Source organism: Tenebrio molitor, chromosome 3 (assembly GCF_963966145.1).
Source record: "Tenebrio molitor chromosome 3, icTenMoli1.1, whole genome shotgun sequence".
Classification (NCBI taxonomy): Eukaryota; Metazoa; Arthropoda; class Insecta; order Coleoptera; family Tenebrionidae; genus Tenebrio; species Tenebrio molitor.
The window spans coordinates 29,373,890-29,397,869 of NC_091048.1; the positions used below are offsets into that span (position 1 = coordinate 29,373,890).

General features: G+C 43.1%; 5 protein-coding genes across 9 annotated transcripts; 2 read left to right on the plus strand and 3 right to left on the minus strand.

The window, feature by feature from the left end:
- The first annotated feature begins 87 nt into the window (after window positions 1-87).
- LOC138125783 (ATP-binding cassette sub-family G member 5) lies at window positions 88-2,815 on the plus strand. The gene is made up of 8 exons (XM_069041291.1): window positions 88-227; window positions 274-582; window positions 878-1,295; window positions 1,348-1,570; window positions 1,692-1,903; window positions 1,959-2,097; window positions 2,144-2,329; window positions 2,378-2,815. The coding sequence occupies exons 1-8, from the start codon at window positions 174-176 to the stop codon at window positions 2,766-2,768; spliced, it is 1,932 nt and encodes a 643-aa protein (XP_068897392.1). The 5' UTR covers window positions 88-173; the 3' UTR covers window positions 2,769-2,815.
- On the minus strand, window positions 1,959-5,546 carry SCOT (Succinyl-CoA:3-ketoacid CoA transferase). Its single transcript, XM_069041295.1, has 7 exons — window positions 5,372-5,546; window positions 4,435-4,540; window positions 3,904-4,387; window positions 3,566-3,852; window positions 3,299-3,515; window positions 3,169-3,244; window positions 1,959-3,119 (listed from the first exon to the last, which is right to left on the minus strand). The coding sequence occupies exons 1-7, from the start codon at window positions 5,543-5,545 to the stop codon at window positions 2,811-2,813; spliced, it is 1,653 nt and encodes a 550-aa protein (XP_068897396.1). The 5' UTR covers window position 5,546; the 3' UTR covers window positions 1,959-2,810.
- Window positions 5,547-5,625: 79 nt separating this feature from the next.
- Window positions 5,626-8,305, minus strand: kermit (PDZ domain-containing protein GIPC-like protein kermit). The gene is made up of 4 exons (XM_069041338.1): window positions 8,068-8,305; window positions 7,609-7,705; window positions 6,067-6,452; window positions 5,626-6,017 (listed from the first exon to the last, which is right to left on the minus strand). Exons 1-4 carry the CDS (start codon window positions 8,302-8,304, stop codon window positions 5,784-5,786), a joined length of 954 nt encoding a protein of 317 aa, XP_068897439.1. The 5' UTR covers window position 8,305; the 3' UTR covers window positions 5,626-5,783.
- On the minus strand, window positions 8,210-9,735 carry LOC138125817 (mpv17-like protein 2). Its single transcript, XM_069041354.1, has 4 exons — window positions 9,290-9,735; window positions 8,999-9,237; window positions 8,780-8,952; window positions 8,210-8,729 (listed from the first exon to the last, which is right to left on the minus strand). The coding sequence occupies exons 1-4, from the start codon at window positions 9,507-9,509 to the stop codon at window positions 8,717-8,719; spliced, it is 645 nt and encodes a 214-aa protein (XP_068897455.1). The 5' UTR covers window positions 9,510-9,735; the 3' UTR covers window positions 8,210-8,716.
- A 90-nt stretch (window positions 9,736-9,825) lies between these two features.
- Window positions 9,826-23,941, plus strand: LOC138125812 (protein FAM107B). Of its 5 annotated transcripts, none has more exons than XM_069041344.1 (5): window positions 9,826-10,052; window positions 22,997-23,081; window positions 23,251-23,422; window positions 23,480-23,651; window positions 23,700-23,941. In XM_069041344.1, the coding sequence occupies exons 1-5, from the start codon at window positions 10,011-10,013 to the stop codon at window positions 23,775-23,777; spliced, it is 549 nt and encodes a 182-aa protein (XP_068897445.1). In that variant the 5' UTR covers window positions 9,826-10,010; the 3' UTR covers window positions 23,778-23,941. The 5 variants fall into 5 exon arrangements, with proteins under 5 accessions (XP_068897445.1, XP_068897442.1, XP_068897443.1 ...); XM_069041341.1 differs by lacking the exon at window positions 9,826-10,052 and adding an exon at window positions 14,141-14,467; XM_069041342.1 differs by lacking the exon at window positions 9,826-10,052 and adding an exon at window positions 14,474-14,547.
- Window positions 23,942-23,980: the final 39 nt, after the last annotated feature.

The following is a 23,980-nucleotide window of genomic DNA, read 5'->3' on the forward strand; positions in this document are numbered from 1 at the left end:
AACCCAACGGAACTAACCCCCCAGCTCCTTCACAGCCCCACGACCGCCTCTTCGCGGGCCCGAACGCCGTCTGCCGAGTCGCGGTTGGAGGGGCCGACGCCATCGCCTCGCCTCCACGTTTCACCGGTCACCGCAGTTCGGTGGTCACCTGCGGTGCAGGAGAGCGTGTTGAGATGATCGCGAGCGACTACGTCTTGGAGCTGTCGAATGTGTTCTACTCGGGCCAGGTGAGTGCTCGCTGAGGGGTCGAATTGGTGCGAGATGGGGTTGCAGGTGGAGCCGGGGTCGTGCGTGCAGCGGCTGCTGGGGAGCATCAAGACCGGGGTCATCCTGAAGGATGTGTCGATGACGGTGCACTCGGGGGAGGTGCTGGCGGTGCTAGGGTCCAAAGGCAGCGGCAAGAAAGCGCTCCTCGATGTTATCTCGCGCAGGGTGCAAGGACCCACCAGAGGGCAGATTCTACTCAACAACCACCCCATGAATCTGAGCCTGTTTCAACAGAGAGGAGGATATGTTACTCACAAGTGCGACCTAATCCCGGGGCTCACGGTCGAGCAGACGCTCTACTACACCCCGACCAAAGTGAGTGGACTGGGGGGCGCCAACTAGTTTGTTTACATTTTTTAAGTTGGCAACAGTTCTATCGCAAATAATCAACAAACAACAATACACTATTAGCATTCCCCACGCGCATGAACGGACTAAATGAATGCAATTTAACACACCTAATGAGGTCAACCGCACTTAATTGAAAGTACCTGACATTTGCGCGTTGACAATTTGACAACTTAAATAATGTGTTGGCAGTCCTGTTTGACACATAACCTCAAAATATAATCTTACATTGTTAAGAAAACGATAAAAATGATGCATTTAGTTGACAGGTTACTTGAAGAAGTCCAAGGTGAAGCAAATAATGGCCGACTTGGCCCTGTCGCAAGTGGCCAACCGCTGCACGGAACACCTGACCCAAAGCGAGTACCGCCGCCTCATGATCGGCATCCAGCTGATCAAAGACCCCGTCGTGCTCCTCCTCGACGAACCCACCTGGGACCTAGACCCGCTGAACACTTACCTTGTCGTGTCCATTCTCTCAAACGCGTCGAAAAAATACGGAACGGCCATAATCCTCACAATGGAGAAGCCGCGCTCGGACGTGTTTCCTTTTTTGGAGCGAGTCTTATACTTATGTCTCGGCGACGTCGTTTATACCGGCGGAACGAGACAGATGCTGGAATATTTCAACGCTATCGGTTTCCCATGTCCGCAACTTGAAAACCCGCTCATGTATTACCGTGAGTTGTGTGACAGGAGCCAGTTGCGCATCCATCATTTCTACCATTGCAGTATGCCTCAGCACTGTCGACAGGAGGTCGAGGGAGCGCTTTGTCGAAAGCAACCATCAGATAGCCGCTCTGGTTGAGAAATTTAAAATTGAGGGCGCGGTCTACCGGAAGGGCTCGATTAACGGCCCCAATCACGCGTTGGACGGCGGACTGGGGCACGGCAATAAGGTGCCGCTGCTTCTGGGGCGGCCCGGGACGTGCCAAGTGGGGTGGACTCTGTACAGGTATTCAAATCTCCCGCAAAAACATCGTGACGTGATTGGTCGTTGCTTTGGCAACGATCAACAAGCAGTGGCGTAGAGCAGACCCCACACACAAAACATTGAAAATAATTTGTTGTTGCAGTCGATTGGTGGTGGCAACTCTGAGCATACAGAAAGCAGGGTTGCTTCGCATGTTCCTGCGATTATTCCTTGCCCCGCTCTTCTTTTTCTTTTTGTGGATTTTCTACCGCGACATGCAACTGTATCAACACACGTTCGTCACCAGGACCGGATTGATTTTAAATTGCTTATCAGGCGCCTACTTTTTAGGAATTCTGAATTCGATTTTTCTGTGTAAGTTGTCTTATCACTTTTTTTACAGCCATCGAGATTGTTACGTCTGTTTTAGATCCAGTTTTCAGGACGAGATACTTCCAAGAGTCACAAGAGGGCCTTTACGGGGGCACTCTTTTTCTCATAACCTACAATCTAGTCTCGATACCGTTTTCTTTCATTTCTATGGCAGCAGCCGGGGCTATAATCTATCCGTAAGTAGGAAACAAAATTTGGCCCCATCTTATTTTGTTTTTGCAGACTTATAAGAACATTTGAGGAACCACTTCAGTATCTGTACTTCGTCCTGATCCTTTGGGCCTGCTACATTTTCGCCGAACAACAAACAATGGCGATCTTGATGGTGGTCAAGAGCCACCTATCGGCAGCAATTTTCAGTATTTACATAACCTGCGTTTGCATCACTTTGAGTAGCGGTATTTTGAGGTACTGCGAGATATTTTTGAGGGTCGAGGACTACAAAGTGAGTTTTAGGTCCATCAAAGGGTTGCAGCAGTGGCTGTACTACTTGACGTACGCCACCCAGATGCGCTACGCCTCAGCTTTCCTCAACCGCCAAATCTTCCTGACGTCAGAACTGATGCAGACTTTGTCGTACGACGCCAAACACAACTGCACCAATATGAATTTGATCGAGAGGGACGCGTCTAGCGGATTAGGTTACTGTAGGTACTCCAGCGGGCAGAAATTCCTGGTGGAGAGGTACCTGAGAGACACCACCGAAGTGATCTTCAGCGACGGAATCCTCGACTTCGACTTGAACATAGGAATCACGTTCGCGTTCGCTCTAGGAATGGTCGTTTTCAACTTGTTTCTCTACCTGCTCCCGCTTCCTGCTTTCGTAAAAGCCAAGTTTCGCGAATAAATGTAAAAACAATGTTTTAATAAAAACTGTATTTATAAAAGGTTAAATCTGTCCCATCGGCTTCAAGTCTTGTGCGACTTCGAATTTACAACCGGTGGATTTTTTCACGTCGTCGACTGTCGCGCCATCTGCGATTTCCACGAGTGTCAAACCTTTAGACTTGTCGATCGTGAAGACCGCTTTCTCGGTGATGATCATGTCGACGCAGTTTTTGCCGGTGAGGGGGAGATTGCACTTTTCGAGAATTTTGTGACTGCCGTTTTTGGCGGTGTGCTCCATGCACACCACCACTTTGGTTCCGGGAGCTGCCACCAGATCCATGGCGCCACCCATGCCTTTGACCAGCTTTTTCTGAAATTAAAAGTGTTAAGTGTTGTTTTATCGCTCGGGGAAGACTCACGGGGATCATCCAGTTGGCCAAGTCGCCCAACTGGGACACTTCCATGGCGCCCAACATGGTCAGATCAATATGGCCGCTGAAAATTTGACACAATCAAAATGGCCGCGCCACAGACTTGAATTTGACTTACCCTCGGATCATCGCAAAGCTGTCGTCGCTTCCGAAATACGACGCCCCCGGAACCACCGTCACAGTTTCTTTCCCGGCGTTGATGAGGTCAGGATCTATATTCTTAGGGGTGGGGAAGGGCCCGAGCCCCAGAATGCCATTCTCGGACTGGAGGAAGACCTCCATGTCGTTGGGAATGTAATTGGAGGCGAGCATCGGCATCCCGATTCCCAGATTCGCTGCAATCTCTTTTGTACTGAAACTACCCCCGAGTGCCCCCAACACCTACCGTACATCCCGTCCTTGAACTCCAAAGCTGCCCTTCTGATGATTCTCTCCCTCACCAACGCACCCGCGCTCTTCTTTGCAGGTTCTTTGTCACCCTCCTCCTTGCTCACGCAAACCCTCTCTATCCTCTTCTCGTATTTCTCCCCCTTCACAACCCTATCCACGAAAATCCCCGGCAAGTGCACCTCATCTGGCTTGATATCGCCAACATTCACGATCTCTTCGACCTCCGCAATAGTGACCTTCGCCGCTTTGGCCATCGCTGGATTGAAATTCCTCGCCGATTTGCTTAAATCAGTCTGTCAAAAAATCGCGTCAATTCCTCAACTCGAGCCTCACTTGAAGACCAAATTGCCGTGAGGGTCAGCTTTCCACGCCTTGATCAACGCGAAATCCCCCGTGATCGCCTCCTCCATGATGTAGTTCTTCCCGTTGAAAACCTGCGCCTGTCGAGGCGAACTCGCGATTTTTACTTTGCCCTCGCCGTCGTAACAAATGGGGGCGCCACCCTCGTGCACTAGAGTCCCGAAAGCCGTAGGGGTGTAGAACGCTGGGATTCCCGCACCGCCCGCTCTGATCCTCTCGGCGAGAGTCCCTTGGGGTGTCAGTTCCAGTTCTAGCTCTCCTGAGAGGTACTGACGTTCGAACTCGGCGTTCTCGCCCACGTACGACGAGATCATTCTCTTGATTTTCTTCTTCTGGAGGAGAAGCCCCAAGCCGAACTGGTCCACGCCGGCGTTGTTTGACACCACGGTGAAGCCGCCAGCTTGGTGGGTGAGCAACGCGGCGATGAGGTTCTCGGGGATACCGCACAGGCCGAAACCTGCAAAAAACAATTGTGAGGGAGAAAGAGGGAGGAGCTTTGGGTACCTCCAACCAGGAGCTTGGAGCCATCGGTGATGTCCCGGATGCTGTCGTTGACGTTGTGGTAGATCTTGCCACTGCACCTTCTTGTGGAAAACTGGCAACTCACAATCTACAAAAATTATTTAAATAATTTCCGCCAAGACGTGAACGGGAAGAAGACGAAATTGGAAAGAAAAATTAGAATAAAGGAAACTTGAGAAAATATTTAGGAGAGAAAAGAGAAGTCGAAAAATGAGTGAACATGATTCATAAGTTTTGTGACTGATTGCTTTGTTAAAAATTTTAAATGAGGGTGGGGACGTTACAGAATAAAGGTGTAGAATAACAGATTGCAACATAAAGAATGTATTGTGATTACAGCTAGGTTGTGGAAAAATAAAAAAATTAGATAAAAAAGAATAATGGCAAATTAAATGGAGATTAGAGATTGTGTAAGATAAAAAATAAAATTGACAAAGAATCATCCCATTCGGAGTGAACAGTAAAAACCACTTTAGATGGTAATTAGTACAATTAGCATTTCAGAATAAAATGGAAAGGAAACCACAAAACTACGAGTTGTTGATAAACAAGCGTTGCGTAAAACTGGATGGTCTATTAATAACCTTATTTACATGTAAAAACGCACCGTCTTGTCGTTCTACTACTTCATTTAAAAGTTTTAGTAGCAAGCAATGTCCGTCGGCAAACAATAATTGTGCCGTTATCTGTGACATTTGATAACATTGTTGATTCGGGCAAGTTAACAGATCTGGAATTGCGACACATTGATAAGACTCGTCGCATCGTTGTGACATTCCGCTTCGAGTCAAAATATCCAACATTCTTTCCACCAGCCAAATTGCCACTCGTTCTTATCTGATGGTACGAAAATGAGCTTTCGAAAATACTCATTGGAAACTAGTTTCACTCTTAACCTTTAGAATATTATTGTTCTCACCTTGCACAACTTTTTCGAAGACAACCGCACCGAGTCCTTACATAACGCGCTCCCCCCATGTTTGCTGAGCGAGAAACAAACCACGTTTAACATTTTCACCGGCGCAGCACTGGACTGGCGTTGCCAACCGACAGCTGAGTCGAATTGTAATAATTCCGTCGACAAGGTTATCATGTTTTTCTGCTTTCCTGCTTTATCTGGCCCGTATATTTATAGATTTTTCGAGTGAGAGGGGTTCGTAACACCCGGTGGGGTACTTGTAAATTGTCTTTATTTAAAAATTAGGTTAACACAAATAATTTCATTGTCTAATCGATGCAGCCCCAGTCCTTTCATACAAAAATAAAACATCAGACTGAAGATACTGGAAAGAAATACGAAACTTATTAAATAGGCGAAGTGGCACTGCTCGTCAAATCCTCCCGTCCCGGGCGTCCGTTACCGCCCCCCACAACTCGATCACGAGGTCGTCGGTGAAGCCCAACTCCTCCAGGTCTGAACTGTCTATGGCGTCGGCGAATTGCATCGAGTTCGCTTTGCCCTCGGCGATCTCCCAGATCTGGGTGGCGAGCTCCTCGTCGTTGATCCCCAAGAAGCTCTCCAAGATCGCGTTGATTTTCTCGACCCCCACGTCCATCATGTCGTCCTATGCACAAATCAATCAAGATACACTCGCTAAACCTTCGTCACATTACCTTCTCCTGGATTTCCGCGTTGCCGCCGGCCTTAAACCTGAGAGTCTCCCGTCCGCTTCCGAAATTGGACTTCTTGCTGCCCCCTCGCACATTGCTCTTCGGCGCTATGCTGTTGAAACCGCTCTTCATCGGCTCGACCAGCCGGATCGTGAAGGTGGATCCTTTAGGGATGTCTTTCAGGATCTTGGCCACTTCGAAGTGTCTCTTCCCCACCATGAGCTCCCCATTTAGCTTCTCTATGTGGTCCCCTACCTGGATGTGCGGTATGCTGTGAATTACAGAACCCTCTTTGATACGTTTGATAAAAGCGTAACCGGCCCCATTATCCGTGATCGTCAATCCCAGCGCGTCTTCCGTCTTCACCAGTTCTACTTCTTTGGGTCGACCTGGAACGGAGAGTCATCGATCAACGAAGCCCCGCAAGGGGTTTCACGTTACAACACGTCGTGACCTCAACAGCCAAATTTTCGCGACTCGTACCCAATACATTACCAATTTTGATTAGCTCGTTTGGTGATCGATAGGTGTCAATCGAGGTCCAAGGTCTGTTTATCGCTTAGCTAATGTTTATTATTGAAATTCACGACCATTTTTCATATTATGACGTTTCACGTTCTGTCGTAAAAACAAAAAAATTGACAGCCACCGCCTACTAAAATTAAATACCTAATAATTTCATCTCGAGTCCCACTTCTCAAATTCCCAAATTCTCAAAACTTGAAACGAACTTTTGGTCAAGCGAATTTATTTAATAATACCAACCATTTCATTAATTGTTGTTAACGACTGACTTAAGTTGCGAAAGTGGCGAATTAAATGATAATGAATGTATCAGGGGCTGAGATAACTAGTTACCTCGAAATTATTAATCTGCTTTTAATCCCGTTAAAAAAAAGCAATTTAATCGAGATTACTCATACAATTATTTAAACATTTTGAAAGTTTAAAAACAAACATCCAATTTATCAAACGATTCGGTTTCGTACAACTCCCACATAAATTACAATAAAAATTATGTAAATCAATGTTGTTGGGCATTTCGATCAATATTAAAAAGCAGTTAAAATATCCATTGTGCAAATTAATTACCAAAGTGAAAACGTATTTCATGCTCTTTTTACGATACCTTTTGGTGTTTTTACGACACGAATTGGGCGACAAAACAGAATCTCTTACCTTTGATTTTTTTGAAGATAAAATACATGGTTTTTGTGCACGGAGAGAACTGAACAATCGACCTGGGGGCTACCGGTAATAAAGGCTGATCTGACGTAAACTGGCATAATCTTAATTAATTTTTTGGGTGGAAAAATAGAATTCGGACATCTGTCGAACATGAAATCCCACGAAACCAATTAGTACAAAGGCCAATAACAACAGATCCGCTACAGATAAACAAAAAGAGAATCAACCACGATGACGTCCGAAGCCGTAAAACCATCATAGTGATGGCTTTTGAGCGGCGGCGATCGACAGTTATTCCCATTGTGATCGAGATTTTTACCGCAACGAGCAATTTCGATTGTGATGGCTTTACCGTACCTTTCCTATGTGCAAAAATGAAATCTTCCAGGCCGATCTGGCCCCCGAGGAGCTTCTTCATGTCGGCTTTGTACGTGTTCAGTGTACAGAATAATATCTGGAATGAGAGAAACAATTAACGGTGACAATGCGGTAACATTGAGGCGTCGGATATCGAAGCCCCCATATTGTCCCGACCGGATACATGCTGCGTGCTCCGCAGGATGTGCCGATACACTTTATTAGTCCGGTCGGGGTCGGACCCTCTCGACCCGGTGGAACCGGGCGATGGCTCTCGGGAAAAAATTAGAAAATCGACACAACAGTTTTAATTAAAAATGTTTCAGTTACGGTTGAGAGATCGCTATCGCTATCGGGGAATTCGTTATCTGTACGGTTTATGGCCGTGATAAGGCTCCAAGGTGGCCAAATATTTAACAATGGGGACAATTCGCACCGCTCTGGACCCGGGGGTCGTACCTCGGAGGCTGGAAAGTCGAAGCACTCGGCTATCTTCTGGTAGAGTTCCTTGACGTTGGCGAACCCGGAGACGAAAACTGTGGGACTGCCGTGGGCGAGCTGACAATGGAACTGCAGCGAGGCTTTGCTGATGGGCGAGATGGGCGATGGGGGCACATTCTGTCCTTTCACAACGTTATTGTTTTCGTAGGAGTCACTGTGGGCCAGGGTCGGCTTCGGTCGGTTCTTTTTGAACATTTTCTCGCCCTGCGCGCACCAAAACGACCACGAAACTAATTCGAGCGCTCGTACATGCTCTCGGCGGCTTATCGAGATAAGAGCAATTATCGCGATTAGGATTTTTCAATCCGGGACATATCTGCGGCGCGCTTTGCACTCGACTGAGCGAGGTTGGAGCGCGGCTGCGGACGGAAGGTAGTTTTGTTGGAGCGACAGGTGCAATTAGCCGGAGAATTCAACGGCGACGCGGCGGCCGAACCGATACTTCTTTCCGATGATTAAGTGGGGCAACGAGAATTTGATTTTTTATGACCACTGCACCTCCAGATTTGCAGCGCTCCCCGAATTTGACCTCCGCCAATTGGCGGGTGCGATGCGGGTTGCATAAGTGGCGACGACTGGGATGGTGGAAAGGGTGTCGCAGCTTGACTCAGCGATTCCCACTGCAATAACAAGTGTCAACGTTTAACCAACACTAACTTTATTCGTTTACAATTCTTTTAACAACACTTCCGACGTGCTCATCTTGTAGTCGTACTCGTGCTTGATGAAGGACAAGAAAACGTCGTAAAACATGGTGACGGTGTTGATGTACAGGACTTGGTACCGCACCGGGACTAGGTAGAAGTTGATGAACTGCGTCGGGGGCCACACCATCCAGTCGACCTGCGAAAACACGGTCAGCGCGGGCCCACACAACCGCCACACTTACTGTGTACACCGAGACGAATTTGTGTTTCAGCTCTTCCGTCGCGTCGCTAAATTTTTTCCCTTCCAGGAGTCCCAGCGTGTAGAAGAACAACACGATGCAGATCGGAGACGCGATCAATTGATCCGCGAGGATTTTTTTACCGATCGACGGCATGTTTCTACGAGGCCACACTACATTGATGAAGTTGTAGTAGTAGTGGTGCGCGGGCCCCACTGCCAGCCCCACAATAAACATTCGTCCTGCAAACATTCACTTTTGCCAACAAATACCCGCGAAAAAGCGATCGCGTACCCAGACGCATGTAGTCATATCTCCAAGTCTTGTCCACTTTTTTTCGATAGTGGATCTCCTGATCTATCAAATCGCCCAGAAACATGAGCACCCCACAGCTTGCCGTGTTGGTCCATAATAAGTACTTGCCGAAAGCCGCCTTAATCGTGTGTCGAATCTTATCCCTAGCTACATTAGTGGTAGAAAAATTACGGAAATTTTTTAACATCCTCCTCCACATTTTGAGGTTATGTTGCGCGATCCCTCCTTTTCAAACTCCTCTACTTTACTTATCTAACTAGTGCAATTAGCATTACTTCTAGATAAAATTTGTGGTAAATTACGACTAGATAATTTGATGATATAATATTTACATTTCACCATTTTCAAAATTTGACATTGACAAACACATCGCGTGACAGATTTTACCGGCTAAGCGTTGCGCTATCGCACAGTAGAGGGCGCTCACGGCGAGAAATGTCATTAAAATCGCTCAACTGTCAAGATTTGTTTATAAATGGCGTTTGTGTTTGTTTGCATGATAATGCGGCGGTCTTGTGTGGTAAATTATTTGTGAGAAAGAAGTGACCACCCTTTAAAATAAATTTCGAACGGTTGGGTGAACTTTCTTGTGATTTTTTGATCGACGAGGTGGGAGGTGGAGTATTGATTGAACTGTCTTCCAGTTTACGAGTGTAAAGCCGGTGGTGAAAAGGGGCGGAATGATAAATAATTACTTAAAATGCCGACGTCTCCAAAGGCCAGACAAGCTTCGTTTGATCAGGTAATTAATTTTGTATTAATCGTACATGCAGGTTCAGTGGCGTAACAGACCGAGGGACGCTCGAAACAATATCTTGTCGGTTAGTGTTGTAATACTGTTGTTTGTAATGTAAACCAGAGAAGTCGAAGAATCGTAGATGTGTGAAAATTGACTCCGCCCAATATGACAAATTCCGCGATGGGCGGAGCCAAAACGCCAGCCCAAATTTGGATTTTGTTTGCGGCGTGACAGGAATAGATCACCTTAGTCCCGTTGGTGATGTATTAAAATAGATCCAACCAACGGTGCAACTTTCTATTTGTAGATCAACTTGTCCTGTCCAGCGACCTCCACTTTATAAAATTGAATTTTTCGAGCCCGCGGTCAAAGCGCCCGGTCCATGTGAAATAATAATGAAAGTGCTCGCCGGCAACTTTCCCTGCCCATTCATCTAAAAAAAATATCCTTTCGACGCGAACGTGCTCGCTGCCGGTCGCAGCCCCGGCCCCCATTTGCCCCTCGTCGGTGTCGCATTTCGCCCCCATCGGATCTCGTTAAGATGAGGGCATCCCGGCGCATCCGAATCGATCGCGCGGTTTGTTTGTTTGAACTGGGGAAAGTGTTTCCGAACGACCACATCGAAAACCTGCAGACCACATGTCCGCCTGCTGCCGGAATTCAATTCCGGATGTGGTTGTTTTATAACTACCTACTCCTTCTCGGCGTTCCTTTTTGTCGCTTTCGTTTGTCTGTCACTTTCTCGTGGCAAAAACGGCGCCGTCGACGGTACCGAGACCGAATCGATTAGAGTTGTTTTTTGTGCCAGCGAAGTCTTTCAAATGAGGCATTAATCGCGGAGATAATCGCCGAGCTCCCGGATTACGTTGCGGTTTTTATCGCCGGTTCACCTCCGGAGCCGGCTCTACCTGTCCGAGCAGGTGCGACCGAGGGCAGGGGCGCACCGCAAAGGCTAGAAAGGGGTGGAGAAAGAGATCGAAACGAACGGAAGGGGGGCCGGGGGCGGCAGGACCTGTCGTAAAAAATGCAAGCTGCAGGAAAAATTACAATGTTATGTATAAAATGACAGTTGTATTTATTGAATACCTGAAATGCAACGGTTATTAAAGAAATTGTAATGACTAAAACAAATTGATTTGTTTATTTGTTTCAACAATAAAATTGTCAAATGAATTATTTTGTTTTGATAATTTTATTCCTGCACAAAAAGTTTGACATCGATAAAAACGTATATGTATTCCTTCTTGAGAGCGATAAACACATCTTTTGACTGTTTACTATTCGTAACACTAATCGTATGAACGAGTGATCAAATAAATAATGTAAAATAAAAGTAGTAATTTGTTGTTTTTTTTTTTTTATTCCGAGTCACAAAATAATCTCGTCGAATTACACTGGAACTTTTTTTTTCTGGATAATTTTCTGCTCAAGCACTAGTAGCTCGCAGGAATTTATCTCGAAGAACTGTCAACTGATAGAATTGCTAAATGATTGATTAATTTATTTAAAAAATTGTATAACTCGGGAGGAAATCCAGGGAAAGCTTCCTGAGACAAAATCTTGTAATAGGAAATAACAGTTTAATTTAATTCAGCGTAAAATTAGAAAACCGTTTAGTTTTTTCGCGGACATCGTTGTCGATGTCTCCTTTTTTCTTATTTTATTAAGAATAGTACAAGAATATTATTAATCAACGTATTATTTCACTTATTGAAGTTGGACAGCCAAGTGCGCTTTGGAATGAGTTAAAAGCCACGTCACAGCATCTAGGCACAGTATAATGACGTCTGTTGAGGGAATGGCGTTGTTATGAGTGAAATTCGCGAACGTATTATAATTTTATCTTTAGATAGTTTCAATATGGGAAGATAGAAAGGACATCAAGAGATTATTGAAAGACATTCCAACAATATTATACTCGTACAGTTGGTTGCAAAAAAAACGGGAAATGAAAATTTTCCTAATGTAAATTTGGTTTTTTCCATTTGTCAATTAATTGCCTACTTGACAATACCTGTCAAATAATTTTTAAAAATGTCATTAAATTTTATCTCTCATAAGAAGGTTTCACACTATGAAAAAATTGTAAAAACGTGCTAATTTTATAATGACAGTTACCGTTTTTTTTGCAACCAACTGTATGTCTATATTAACCATATAACTATTGATTACTGTGTGTCGTTAGGTCTTCAATAGGTGTAAGATGGTCAACAGCCAAGTCTTCCATTTTGTGGAATTATGCCAAATATTTTTCGGTTAAAAAATGGAAGGCTTTGTAAATTCACAAACAATAACAGGCAAAACATTATGTTTACCAAAAAATATCGAAATTTCTTGCGACGATACGGTTATAACTGCATATTCACAAAAAGTGCACCATTCTTACCAGTGGGTGCAGGTTTCTCTTTCGTCCACTTCACTTTCGTTCACTGTTTTTCATTCACGCATAATTTAAATTCGATCTTATAAAAACGAAATTTAACCGGTGGTAGATTCCAACCCCTAAAATTGTTGAAGATAAAGCATTTTGAAGAGTGTACTACATACTAAGTACCTTTTAAAAACCGCAGATAAATAAAAATATTTTACGTTGAAACAAACTGTCAGGCATTGTTGTCAAAATGAAACTAAAGCGAACTTTATAATATCAATATTTTCTCTCTAGCAACAATTGTTTGCTTCTGTATTATGACATTTATGACATTCGATATACATTGGACGTAAAGTGGAATAATTTAGCGAAGAATGGCATTTACTAATATGTAGTAAAAAAACCGAGATGGTAATTTTTGCCAATTTTTGATGTATGACTCAAAATTTTATTGTCAAGAGCCTTTTGAGACGGGAATCTGCCATTGGTTAAAATATTTATCAAACTACATATTTGAATCACCTTGTATGTTTATTGAAAATTATAACTAAAGTCCATTCAAAAATCAAAAAACCACCAACGTCGCATTTTCCTCGATAATTAGGTACTATCGGCAACGCTGTTTATTATAAAATTTGGTGAGAATTGGAATTTTGAGGTTACGTTTTTATTAAATGTCTTGTTTTTCTGGGCATGTTTAATTAAAAATATGTAATAAGAATCAATAAATAAATGAAACGTGCTGCTAATATAAAACAATATGAACGGAGTTCAAAGCAGTTGAATTTAATTTTGAATCAAATAAATGTAATTTATAGTTACCAACATAGTATGAAAAAATATGTACATACCTAGGGTTTTTTAAATTTTACCAATCTAAAGCAACAGGTGGTGGGTTTTTGATTTTTGAATGGTCTTTAATAAGAAGTATGTATAACAATTTTCTATAATTGTTAAAAAATATAGGTCAACATTTTGCGATAATTTGCGATGTAAAAAGTGTAATTTACAGTTATACACATGCTTTTTAAGAAAATTTTGATTTTCTCTCTGCGGACGAATTTTTGAATGTAATGTGGAGGAGATAATACCTAATATATGTATTATATTATAAGTGATAGAAATGCATCATTATACAAGAGTGAGAATTTTGACCGACGAGTGCGCTTGCGCACGAGTGGGACATTTCTCACGAGTTTCATAATGGCATTTCGATCACGTGTGATATACGACGTTTTATCTTACAGGCGCAACTATTGCAAAAAATCCAAGAAATGAGTACTGTATGTCAGGTTAAATGGCAGCTGTCAAATTACTCACTAGTGAGTACTTTATCTCACTTGTGATTAAAATTTGACTTCTGTCACCGAAAACAATGGTCTGAGGTAGCTCAAAAACTCCACCTGTAAGATAAAATAATGAATCAGTGGGGTCTCAGAAAAGAAACTAAATCTAAAGCGAAATATGAAACAAAGCAAAGGTGATGTGACATCATTTATAAAATAGACAGAGCTTGACGAAACGTCACCATTCTAGAGTCCACAACTGTTACAAAGTGTTGACGTTTCACCATAACGTAAACTTCTTTCAGATGCAAATAAAAAAATTACAATTTGAGACGAGCCACCCCTTTGATTTATCGCACCCCAGGGCTCACCTCCCCATGCACCGGAGGCGGCCGCTGGTCAAGTCCGGGAGGGATATCAGTTAGTCCCAAGAGTGCCCCGGGGATGACATGTCGCGTTCGAACCATCTTCATCTTCGTTTCTCGTTTCTCTCGTTGACTTTTAATTTCTCAACGGTCTCCGAGTTGAAGCGCTCCGGTGCATCCACCGCTCTCGAGCGAAATCCGCGCCCCACCGGCGCCGCCACTGTCGACCGCCGCCTCCTTCCAGCGCGGCCAAGACCGACTCCAGCAGTCGTCGCAAGAGTGTCGGCGAGTGCGCGCCGTTTCGCAACCGCTTTTCGATCGAGACGAACTTTGGCACCGGCCATTATCCGTCTATCTATTTCCGTCAGGGACACCGCCGACGATGATTACGTCGAGGTATGTCACGTTTTATTTATGTCAGTGGTGCCGGCGGCGAAATGTGGTGTTGTTGCTGTCGCGGGAGGCGACCCGACCAGGTACGTGGGGCACGCCGCCGCGGACGTTCACGGTTTCGCGGACGGAAAACTGGAGCGTGTTAAACGTCGCCGGGGGCGGCCGGCTCCGGGCGATTTTCCGGTCGACGTCGGCTCCGACAGGTGTTTGTTTACACACCACGAGGTAGAAAGTGCGAAATTGGGCAACGGGACTCTCACGCCGCCGCCCACAAATTTCTTATTATTTTTTTTTTTATTATTTTGGGGGGAAATTTTCGTTTTTCGCTCCCGCGCTTACGCAACCGGCAAAAGTGAAACCCAGCCGCCGGTTTCGTATTCATATCGAATTTACCCATCATTGTTCCGATGGGAAAAGTGACTTTCTTGCAGTGATATAAATAATGTTTGTTGATTTTCTTGACGATGGGAAAAATTGCGATTTCACAGCGAGGTGATAGCCGGTGGCTTGTCCATGCAAATAATTGTAGATTGTTAAAAAGCGGTAAGAGTCAACACGGTTGTCGAGAAATCGCACCGCCGGTGCGCCCGAGGTGGTCGCCTCTCCGACGTCGCTCTGCGCCTCCAGGTAGAGACCCTTTGTGACGCATCGACCGCACGAACATTTTTACTTTTATCCGAGAGGCGGAGATAATCGCGGAATGCAGGTGGTGCATTCCTCGAGAGCCGCTTCGAAATTAGTATTTAGGCTGCGTTCGGTGTTGACACGGTTTCGAAAAAAATCATAACGGAAGAGTTGGAAGGTTGGCGCAATTCTGCACGTTTCAAAATGTATAATTGCGATTTCGAATCAGTTGTGTAAGTAATTAAATTTGTTAATTGGAGGATTTTCACCGGCCAGTTCTCTGTTGTTCGGTACGAAATGGTAATGCGCCCGTTTCCATCTTGATCTCGGCGGTTTGATTAAAATTACAAATAAACCACGAATTGAGACTTGTTCGACCGGAGAGGACGAACGCTGTCGCTTCTGGAGTGTGATGGCGTGCGTCATCTTGTCGAAATGCGACACCACCGAGATCAGGAATTCCACGAGTACGATCGATCTTTTTTTTACTTTCGTCCTGCCAAAATTACACTAATGGCGGCGGAAATGGGTTAATCCCGAGGCATAAATCGGGGCTCGCCATCGGACAGGTGATAAACTCTGTTTTCCCTTATCTGATCTGAGCCAAGCCCTAATATTTTTGCTCGGTAACTTGAGTCGTGTCCCGCACTTCGAGTCAACAGCTCGGGTAAATATTTGTGCAAAAGGTAGATTGTTATTGTTCTAAAGTTGTGCTAATCGATGCGTTTGTTGAGAAACAAGTCGAGTGTGATGCTGCCGAGTCCTGTTAGCGTTATAAATGATAATTCTGTGCTAACGAGGCAAGGTCGGGAGACGGAAATTTTTGCGTTTTTCTTCTTGCGAACATAAAATTAAACGAAAGTGAGAACTGTATTGTGAAAATTTTGTTCGGTGATCGTCGATGAAAGTTAATGCTTTTGTGTAACAGTCCTTCTAATTATTATTGTAATTATATTCGAAAAATGGGATCGGTGTGCATGCAGTTTCACCAAAATTTTTATGGAAAGACGTAAAATACATTTTTGCGATTAATTAGACTGGTAAACAAATTAGCGACGTGTGTCAGTTCTCGTTGGGCTAGTTTTACTAATAGCAGTAATGGTAGTGGTAACGTTTTTTGTTGGTGTACAAAACCAATTACGGTACAAAACTCTGACTAAATGGCAAGTTTCGTGAACAAGTTGAAAACAAGTAAAAAACAGTTAAATAAAATTCAAATATGATTGGACGTTGAAGACGCAGGTAGACAAAATGGGAACGAGGTGTTCCACAGTGAAAAGAAATAGGGTAACAAAATAATACAAGTTCCAAGAACGAGAAAAGGTAACTTATTTGTTAAGGGACCAACGTCAATTTTGAAGGAACCACCTGAGAGTCACAATAAAGCAAAACATTTTTGCTTGGTTGGGACAGGAAAAATTAATGTCGGACAGCAAAAGTCGTTGTCGTGTTCTCTTGAAGGTGAAGGGTAGCTGCTGGTGACTTTTAAAAATAAGTATTTTGAAAGTGTTGTCTGTACACTTTCAATTGGAGCAACGTGACAGCGACAAATAGAAAAGCAGATAATTTATGCGCACTTCACATTGATAAAAGAAAGAGGTTATATGATAGTTGCGAGTAATTAATACTGGAAAAAAGAAGGATTCAATTGATTCATTCATTAAAGCGTTCATTCATTCGTTCGTTAATTAATTTTTCGTTTACGATAACCTCTGCAAAAAAGCATCGATTTAAGTGGTTTTTTGTGGAAAATATTTGTTTTGGTCAGGATTGAACTGATTCATTAATCAGTTCTTTTGTTCACCATAATTTGTGCAAAAAAGCACCAATTGGAATGTTTTTGTCGAAAATATTTGTATTACTTAATTAAGGAATTTTGCACTTATCGGGTGTTCAAATAAAAATGTCAAGAGTACGATGTCACAAATTAAGTTTATTGCTGTTTTTCATTCATTCATTCACAATGACTTTTGCAAAAAAAGCACCGATTGAAATGTTTCTTTATGGGAAATATTTGCTTGACTGCGGATTCAATCGATTCATTCTTTAAAGTAGGTATGTACATACTTACATATGTTTATTTTTTTAAATTTTTATTTTATTTTTTTCGTTCACGATAACTTCTGCAAAAAGCCTCGATTGGGGTGGTCTGTGTCAACAGTGAATCTAAATTCTTTGTCAAACTGAACTTTGACATCTTTTGCGCTGTCACGTCGCTGTAAATTGTAATTATCAGTGTTGGAATTAAAATGGATTATAGTCTTTTCACGAAAAAAATGTTAATGGACATGTTAAGCATTTTATTACTAAACACACTAGGTATAGAGATTGAGATTAGACTGAAGTTATCGCATCGCCTATAGAAGCGATGGAACTGGATTTTTACGTCATCTGCGTACATCAAAATTCGATAATTTTAAACGACAAGCCGTTATTAAACAAAGATAAGAAATAAAAGGATCTAAAAAGTGGACTCTTGTGGGACTCCAGCGTTTGGCACTGTGAAAAGCAGATGTACCTATTACCATTGTAAATTATAATCTGTCAGAAAGATACGATTGAAACATTGCCGAGCCAAAAGTCTCAGGTTTTTAAGAATAATATCTTGGTCTATTTGGTAGAAAGTTTTGGTGAAATCGGTGTACACTATCTATGTATTTGGGAGTGGTTTTCAATGTTTCCCTAAACAAATTGCGAAAAACACTAGATTGGTAAGTGTAGATGTGCGAGCTAAGTAAATAGAGAGAGAGAGAATTTTTCGCACAAGAATAAAAGTCAAGAACCAAACACTTTGGAAAAGCTTGATAAAAGTGAAATTAACTTGAGCATCGGACAGATTTCAAAGCTTCCATCTTTTGAAACTGACCTAATTCTAGACATTTATTCCAGTTAAAAGTAGGAAGACAAATAGATTGCGGTAGTCCTTAATCAAATAACTTGGAACAAGGCCGGAACCAGAGATTAATTATATCAGGGTTCAAGGATTTTTTTTGAAATCATATTAGTTTTTATACTCTGTTCATCAAGCAAACATTCACCAACACCGCAATGTACATCGGAAATATACATGGCAACACTGTTGAATTTTGATCTAGGGCAAAATAAAAAGTTAGGTTACAGTTTTTAATTCTTTCGCAGACCCTGTTGATGTAATTTTTAATTTTTGCGTGCCAACCTACGTCAACAAATGGTGGACTTTTGATGTGTGAACATGCCATATTTACCAATGAGTTTATAGCCCAGTAGAAATTACGTTTCGATTTACATACAGGGTGTTATTAAAAAAAAAAATCTGAAAAATTCTGTCAAAAAATAAAATGACATTTATTTTTTGAGCTACAATTTTTTTTTATTACTCTTAGGGCCGGTTTCACCAACGGCAGTTAAGGTTAACTGTAGGTTAAAATGCTTCGTTACCGTAGTTACCTATTGTTACAACAATGTTTTCGTATATTTTAACCTACAGTTAACTGTAACGGGCGTTGGTGAAACCGGCGCTTAGTCTTCTACGTTTTCAAACAACCTCGTTGGTAAAATTTCGGCACATTTTAAAAATACACCCTGTATATCATGTTTTATAACACATACACCAATGCAGTTTCCTTGTTTTAAAGCATATTTCCTATAGGTTACTTCGCATTGGCGTACATTTTATAAAACATGATATACAGGGTGTATTTTTAAAATGTGCCGAAATTTTACCTACGAGGTCGTAGGACAACGTAGAAAACTAGAAGCAATTTAAAAATATTGTAGCTCAAAAAATAAATGTCATTTTATTTTTTGACATAGACTTTTAAATATTTTTTCAGAGTTCTACATGAAGCCAGTAGCTCGTGGTTAAAATATCTGCACAACTTTCAATAACACCCTGTATTTGTACCAATTGACGGCACAAAACCCTAATTTCATTTTTTAAACAAATCTGTGAGGCAATAGCGCGCCTCGTCACATCTTTTTTGCTCGCAATTTCTTCACTCTAAACTGGAAAAACGATATTATTTTTACACCATCACCAACGTTTCAATGTTGCAGTACATATGGTGGCACGGATGACTGACTAGTTACCCAGTTCTAAACATTTATGTATTTCCTATTAGCCGTCGTCTTGCTGCGTGCTATTTAATTATCTAAACGATAAGAGAGAATTTTTATTGCTTCTACAATTCATTTCCTCTTGGTTCATTACGACGAGATAAAATTAAAAAGGTCGACTGCGGAAATTGAAACGTTTCTTTGCAATCAACGAAATTTTGTTGTTGGTTGAAGAATCGATGCGATGATTAAGACATGAACAATTTCAGAGATGTACGATTACGTGTCACGAGATATCATTTGAATGAATCGATTTATTTTTTAGAAATGGTGATTTCTATAATTTTTTGAAATAATTTAGTCGGTTATCTCTGTATGACTGTCTTGAGCAAACAGTTCGATTTCAAAACCAGAGCGTTTCGTCGCACTTAACGCCGAATATTTTCTCGATACGTAACCACCTAATCAGACACAGGTAAAGTTTTAAACAATGAAAGTGTATAAGTTATTGTAGTTATGTAATCGATGATATAAACAGCAACTTGGTCATTATATGCAAATTTCTGAGGCCAAGCAAAAAGTGAATCCGCTTCCTCGAAAACCACTCGATGCGACTCGACAGCTTTGAAGTGTGTTGCAAAAATAATCGTGTTTTTGATTGTGTCGTCCGTCATCGATCACCGACACACTCGGAGAGCGTTGTTGATTAGTGACGACGTCATCGTCACCCGTCTTAACAAGATGACGCTCATCGTTCAGGGGGCAATCAATTGAGAAACTCATTTGACCTTATAAGTACCAACGGACATTCAAATCGTCCGTCGTCCATATGACACACTAGGTTCCGCCGCGAACCATCTGAAGAGCACCGTCCGGAATTTACTCCACTTACCTTAAAACGTCCGCACGGCGGCTCATAAATATTTATGGCAGGTGTACGTGTCGCAGATGGAAATTTTCCTCGTGCATCGATTGCGATCGAAAATTGAGAAAAAAGGAAATAGTCCGGGCGCTGGTCGAGGTCCGTGACCCTCCTCCGCTTGCCAGATGTTCAACGAAAGTGTTTTTGAAAATTTCGCGGAACGCCTTCTCTCTTTCAAAAGGAAGCACTCGGGATGATGCAAGTGATGCGGTGACGTCGTCGCCTTTTCATTTTTCCCCGATCTTTTATCTAATCGCTCGACGAGTCGGCACCGACGGGCATTGTAACGTCAGTTTTCCCCGGCGGGGCTTCCGCCGATGGAGTGATTGTCGGCGCGCGGGGCGCTTTTTTCTCCAGCGCTCGTTATCTGTTTGTTTTGGTTGTGTTTTAGTAGAGCGTGGATTTTCGTTGTTCGACGCTCGCGTGACAGGTTGTTCACACTCTCTTTCGCTTTGCATACGTTCCATTTGTATTCGAGCGGACGGACGACCGAAGAGGAAGCGTTTTATTGCCAACACGAGCGATCTATGAAAGTCATCCGTGGAATGGAATCGACGATGAGGTGAATATTCCCAGGTAAACTCGACGCTCTTCTGCAATTGCGCCACCTGAAAAGGAACCGCGACAATTGAAAAAAATCTACTGTTTTTATAATAATTACCGTTCGTGAGGGAGTTGTTCTGGTTTCGGCCATTTTTATCTTTTAATTGTAATTTCGTGCAGGGTTGGTAAAGTCGGTAACTACCGTCCACTAATTGTCAATTTTAAACATGTCGCAAAGCAATTAATTAAATCTGATTTCTGCACTCGCAAAATTATCGTTTTAAATCTTCGCGATTTTGCGTTTTAGTTGCGATTTTTTATCATCTTGATTTTGAACAAAACGAACCATCGTGTTTTTTCTAAAGTTGGTGAACTCTCCAAGTGACAATTTATCATTATCGTGACAATAGCGAACGAGGTAATAAATTAAATTGATTTCGAATAAACAGCGTGCAAGAGAAATTTAACACAATTTAATTTTATATCTGCGTTAATTACCTCAAATCAATTTGTAATGTCACTTTCTTTCTTTTTTTTTTTCTACAGTTGGTAGGACTCGGTGACAATTTGAAATTTGAAGCGTTCGAGGTGTCAAACAAGACAATAAATTTAGTTAAATTCAATATTTTATTAGTTAACAACGAAGAGGATGTCAAGGCAACATTGTGAGGTCGATTTTGTTGTCGGATGTAACCACAGTCTACCTTCAAACTTCGGCGGTGACAGCTAACCTCAAAAAAATGTTCATTGTTTACACGAAGATTATCTTGCTGGGTCAATATTGACAGAAATTGTGTTGGTCGACAAAAGGGGCCCCCGATAAAGTCGAGTTCTTGTAATTGTTTGATAGAATTAAGACTGGAGGGTTAACTTTGTGAAGTGTTGAAAAGTACACTAATGGGGCCGTTTGCAGGACTGCACCGGGGGAAAAACCGGATTGAATCAACAATTCCGGTAATTTTAACCGCGTCATTGTGGATAGGGGGTCGCGACACGTGAACACAACGGCCCCAAGCCGTCGATTTGTGACGGTGATTGATGCAGAAAAAGGGGGAAAATATTAATACGACCTCGTTTAACCCTTTTTTTAATTGCTTCCGAGGACAAAACGGTGCATGGAGAAGTGTCACACCAGGAAGTGCCAATACCTTAACAGCGACACCGACGGAAACGGGTGCGATAACTGTACCCGAATTCACACCAGACCCGGTGCCCAATCACGCCGTATAAATCCCTCAGCGGTGGATACAACATAAACAACTTTTACGATTCCATTAAGCGATAAGAGCGCTCGATAACAGAGCCCGCTTATGTAATTGTTCTAATCCAGTGTCGCTGCATAGACGCGGCGCGTGTTACAAGAACTGTTACGCGACGCGGTTTTGTGGGTATCGCGCGGTACAGATCTCGACAGGTTCGCCTCGGTTCTCGCGAAAAATCAGCCAAGGGAAGGGCGCGACAGGACAACGAAAGTGATTGTCGGACGCTGACATTTATTGCACCGAGAAAGCTGCCACCGGACAAAGCCGCCAAACGGCCGCAATTAATCGAATCGAAACAATCTGGCAGTTTCTCGATAACAGAGCGGAGGGAAAATGCAGCGACTCAATTATAAGGGATTGCGAAAGGAGCGGCGCGCCGCGACGTCCCGCCACCTGTTGCACGCCTCCGGCCGCCTCCAGAGATTGATTTGTGGCCACCATATGCGCCCCGTTTGCGAAATATCATTATCATTTTGCAAATATGCACTTAATTAATTGTTCTCCCTCGGATTTTATCTGAGAAGCTCGCAGGGAGCGCGCATGACCATGCCCTCAAAACAAACTCGCTCGGGTTGTGGTACATAGTGTAAATGCGTAATCACGGTGGTACGCGCGTGGCGGAAGGGACCAGATAGATTTCGTGATTTCGTCCTGCGAGGATCCGACCGGAGCTTGTTTTCAAAATTATCAATGGTAGGACAGTGTTTTGTGTGATCGAGTTTTTGTTTTTTGTCCTCGAGGAAATAGTGTGGGTCGGAAGGTCTGTTATTGTAAGAATTTTGATTGTCATTAATTGCGCTTGATAAGAAAACTAAATTTTTCTTCAAGGTAATAACGTAATGTAAATATTTATGTGCGGTTTTAAAAAACCGCAAGTGTGACGTTTCGATTACCGTCCACGTTTTGTTCATAGTCGAACGATTAAGTAAACGATTTTAATTCCGTCGGGCAAATGCGCCGTAGAAAACTCGGTGGTGTTTCTCTTTAATTGGTCGTCCCTCGGTGTTCTGCTATCGGAACTGTTTCGGTATCGCTGATTCGTGAGAAAGTGTGACGCGCGGCGAAGATTTGACACGGGTCGAGCACCCGTTGTCACATCTTTGACGATCCTGGTGACAAATGAGTTGAGAGTTCTTTTGTTTGCAGGATTTGACAACGAAAGAAGAGCAGCCGATCAACACCCAGAACACCATCGAGGAGCTGAAGTCGAAGCTGAACAGTATAGAAACAGGTGAGCATCGATTTTGTTGATCCGCTCTTGACCTCCCGCAATCCGATAAAGATCCACCCTTGAACTGAATCAGTAGCGGTGGCGGCGTCGCGGCGCGCGATGGTCAGGGATATCGTGCGGCTGTTCGAGAGTTGGGAGTTTGGTAGAGTTGAAACCGTTGTCGTTTCAGACGAGTCTTCCGTCGCGATGATTCCGGAGAGCCAGAGAGGACCGACGCACCACCCGCCGCCGGCGGGGCTCACCGAGGACGGGCTGATCATCCCGCGGAAGCCGCCCAACCCCGTCAAGGACAACAGCGAAAGACAGAATCTCCACAAAGAACTGATGTTCAACCAGAAAATGTAATTATGCGAGTAGGAAACGACGCGGTCTGCTGAACTCTCGTTCGTGTTTTGCAGTGGGAAAAACGTACTCAACCAAAAATCCGAATTGCAGAGGGCGCTCGAAAAGCAGAAGGAGAACCTCGCCAAAAAGGAGATGGAAAACCACATGGCGACCAGGACGCCGGAGCTCGAAAAGGTGATCGCCGACAGGGCGAAGAGGCTGCAGGCGAACACCAACGACGACAAAGTAAAAGCGTGGAGAGGGTGGCGCGGAGACTAACCGGTCTGTTTTCAGAACGAAGACGACAAAGTGATCAACAAGGAGTTTCAACAGGCGCGAATGAAGCTGAAGAACAGGAGCGACTCCAAGTGAACGAGCATTTATCCCGTTTTTGTATGCAGATGAACGAATTTACGCATTTTAGGTTTATTTAACTGTTCTCTTACTTTATGTGATAAGCATTCGACTAAGTTAGGTGTACTACTCTTTAGGACCTGTGTAATATGTACTATATCATCAATAAAACATTATTTTTTCGTGAGGTGTTTTATTCGAATCGGTAAGACAGAGAGCGT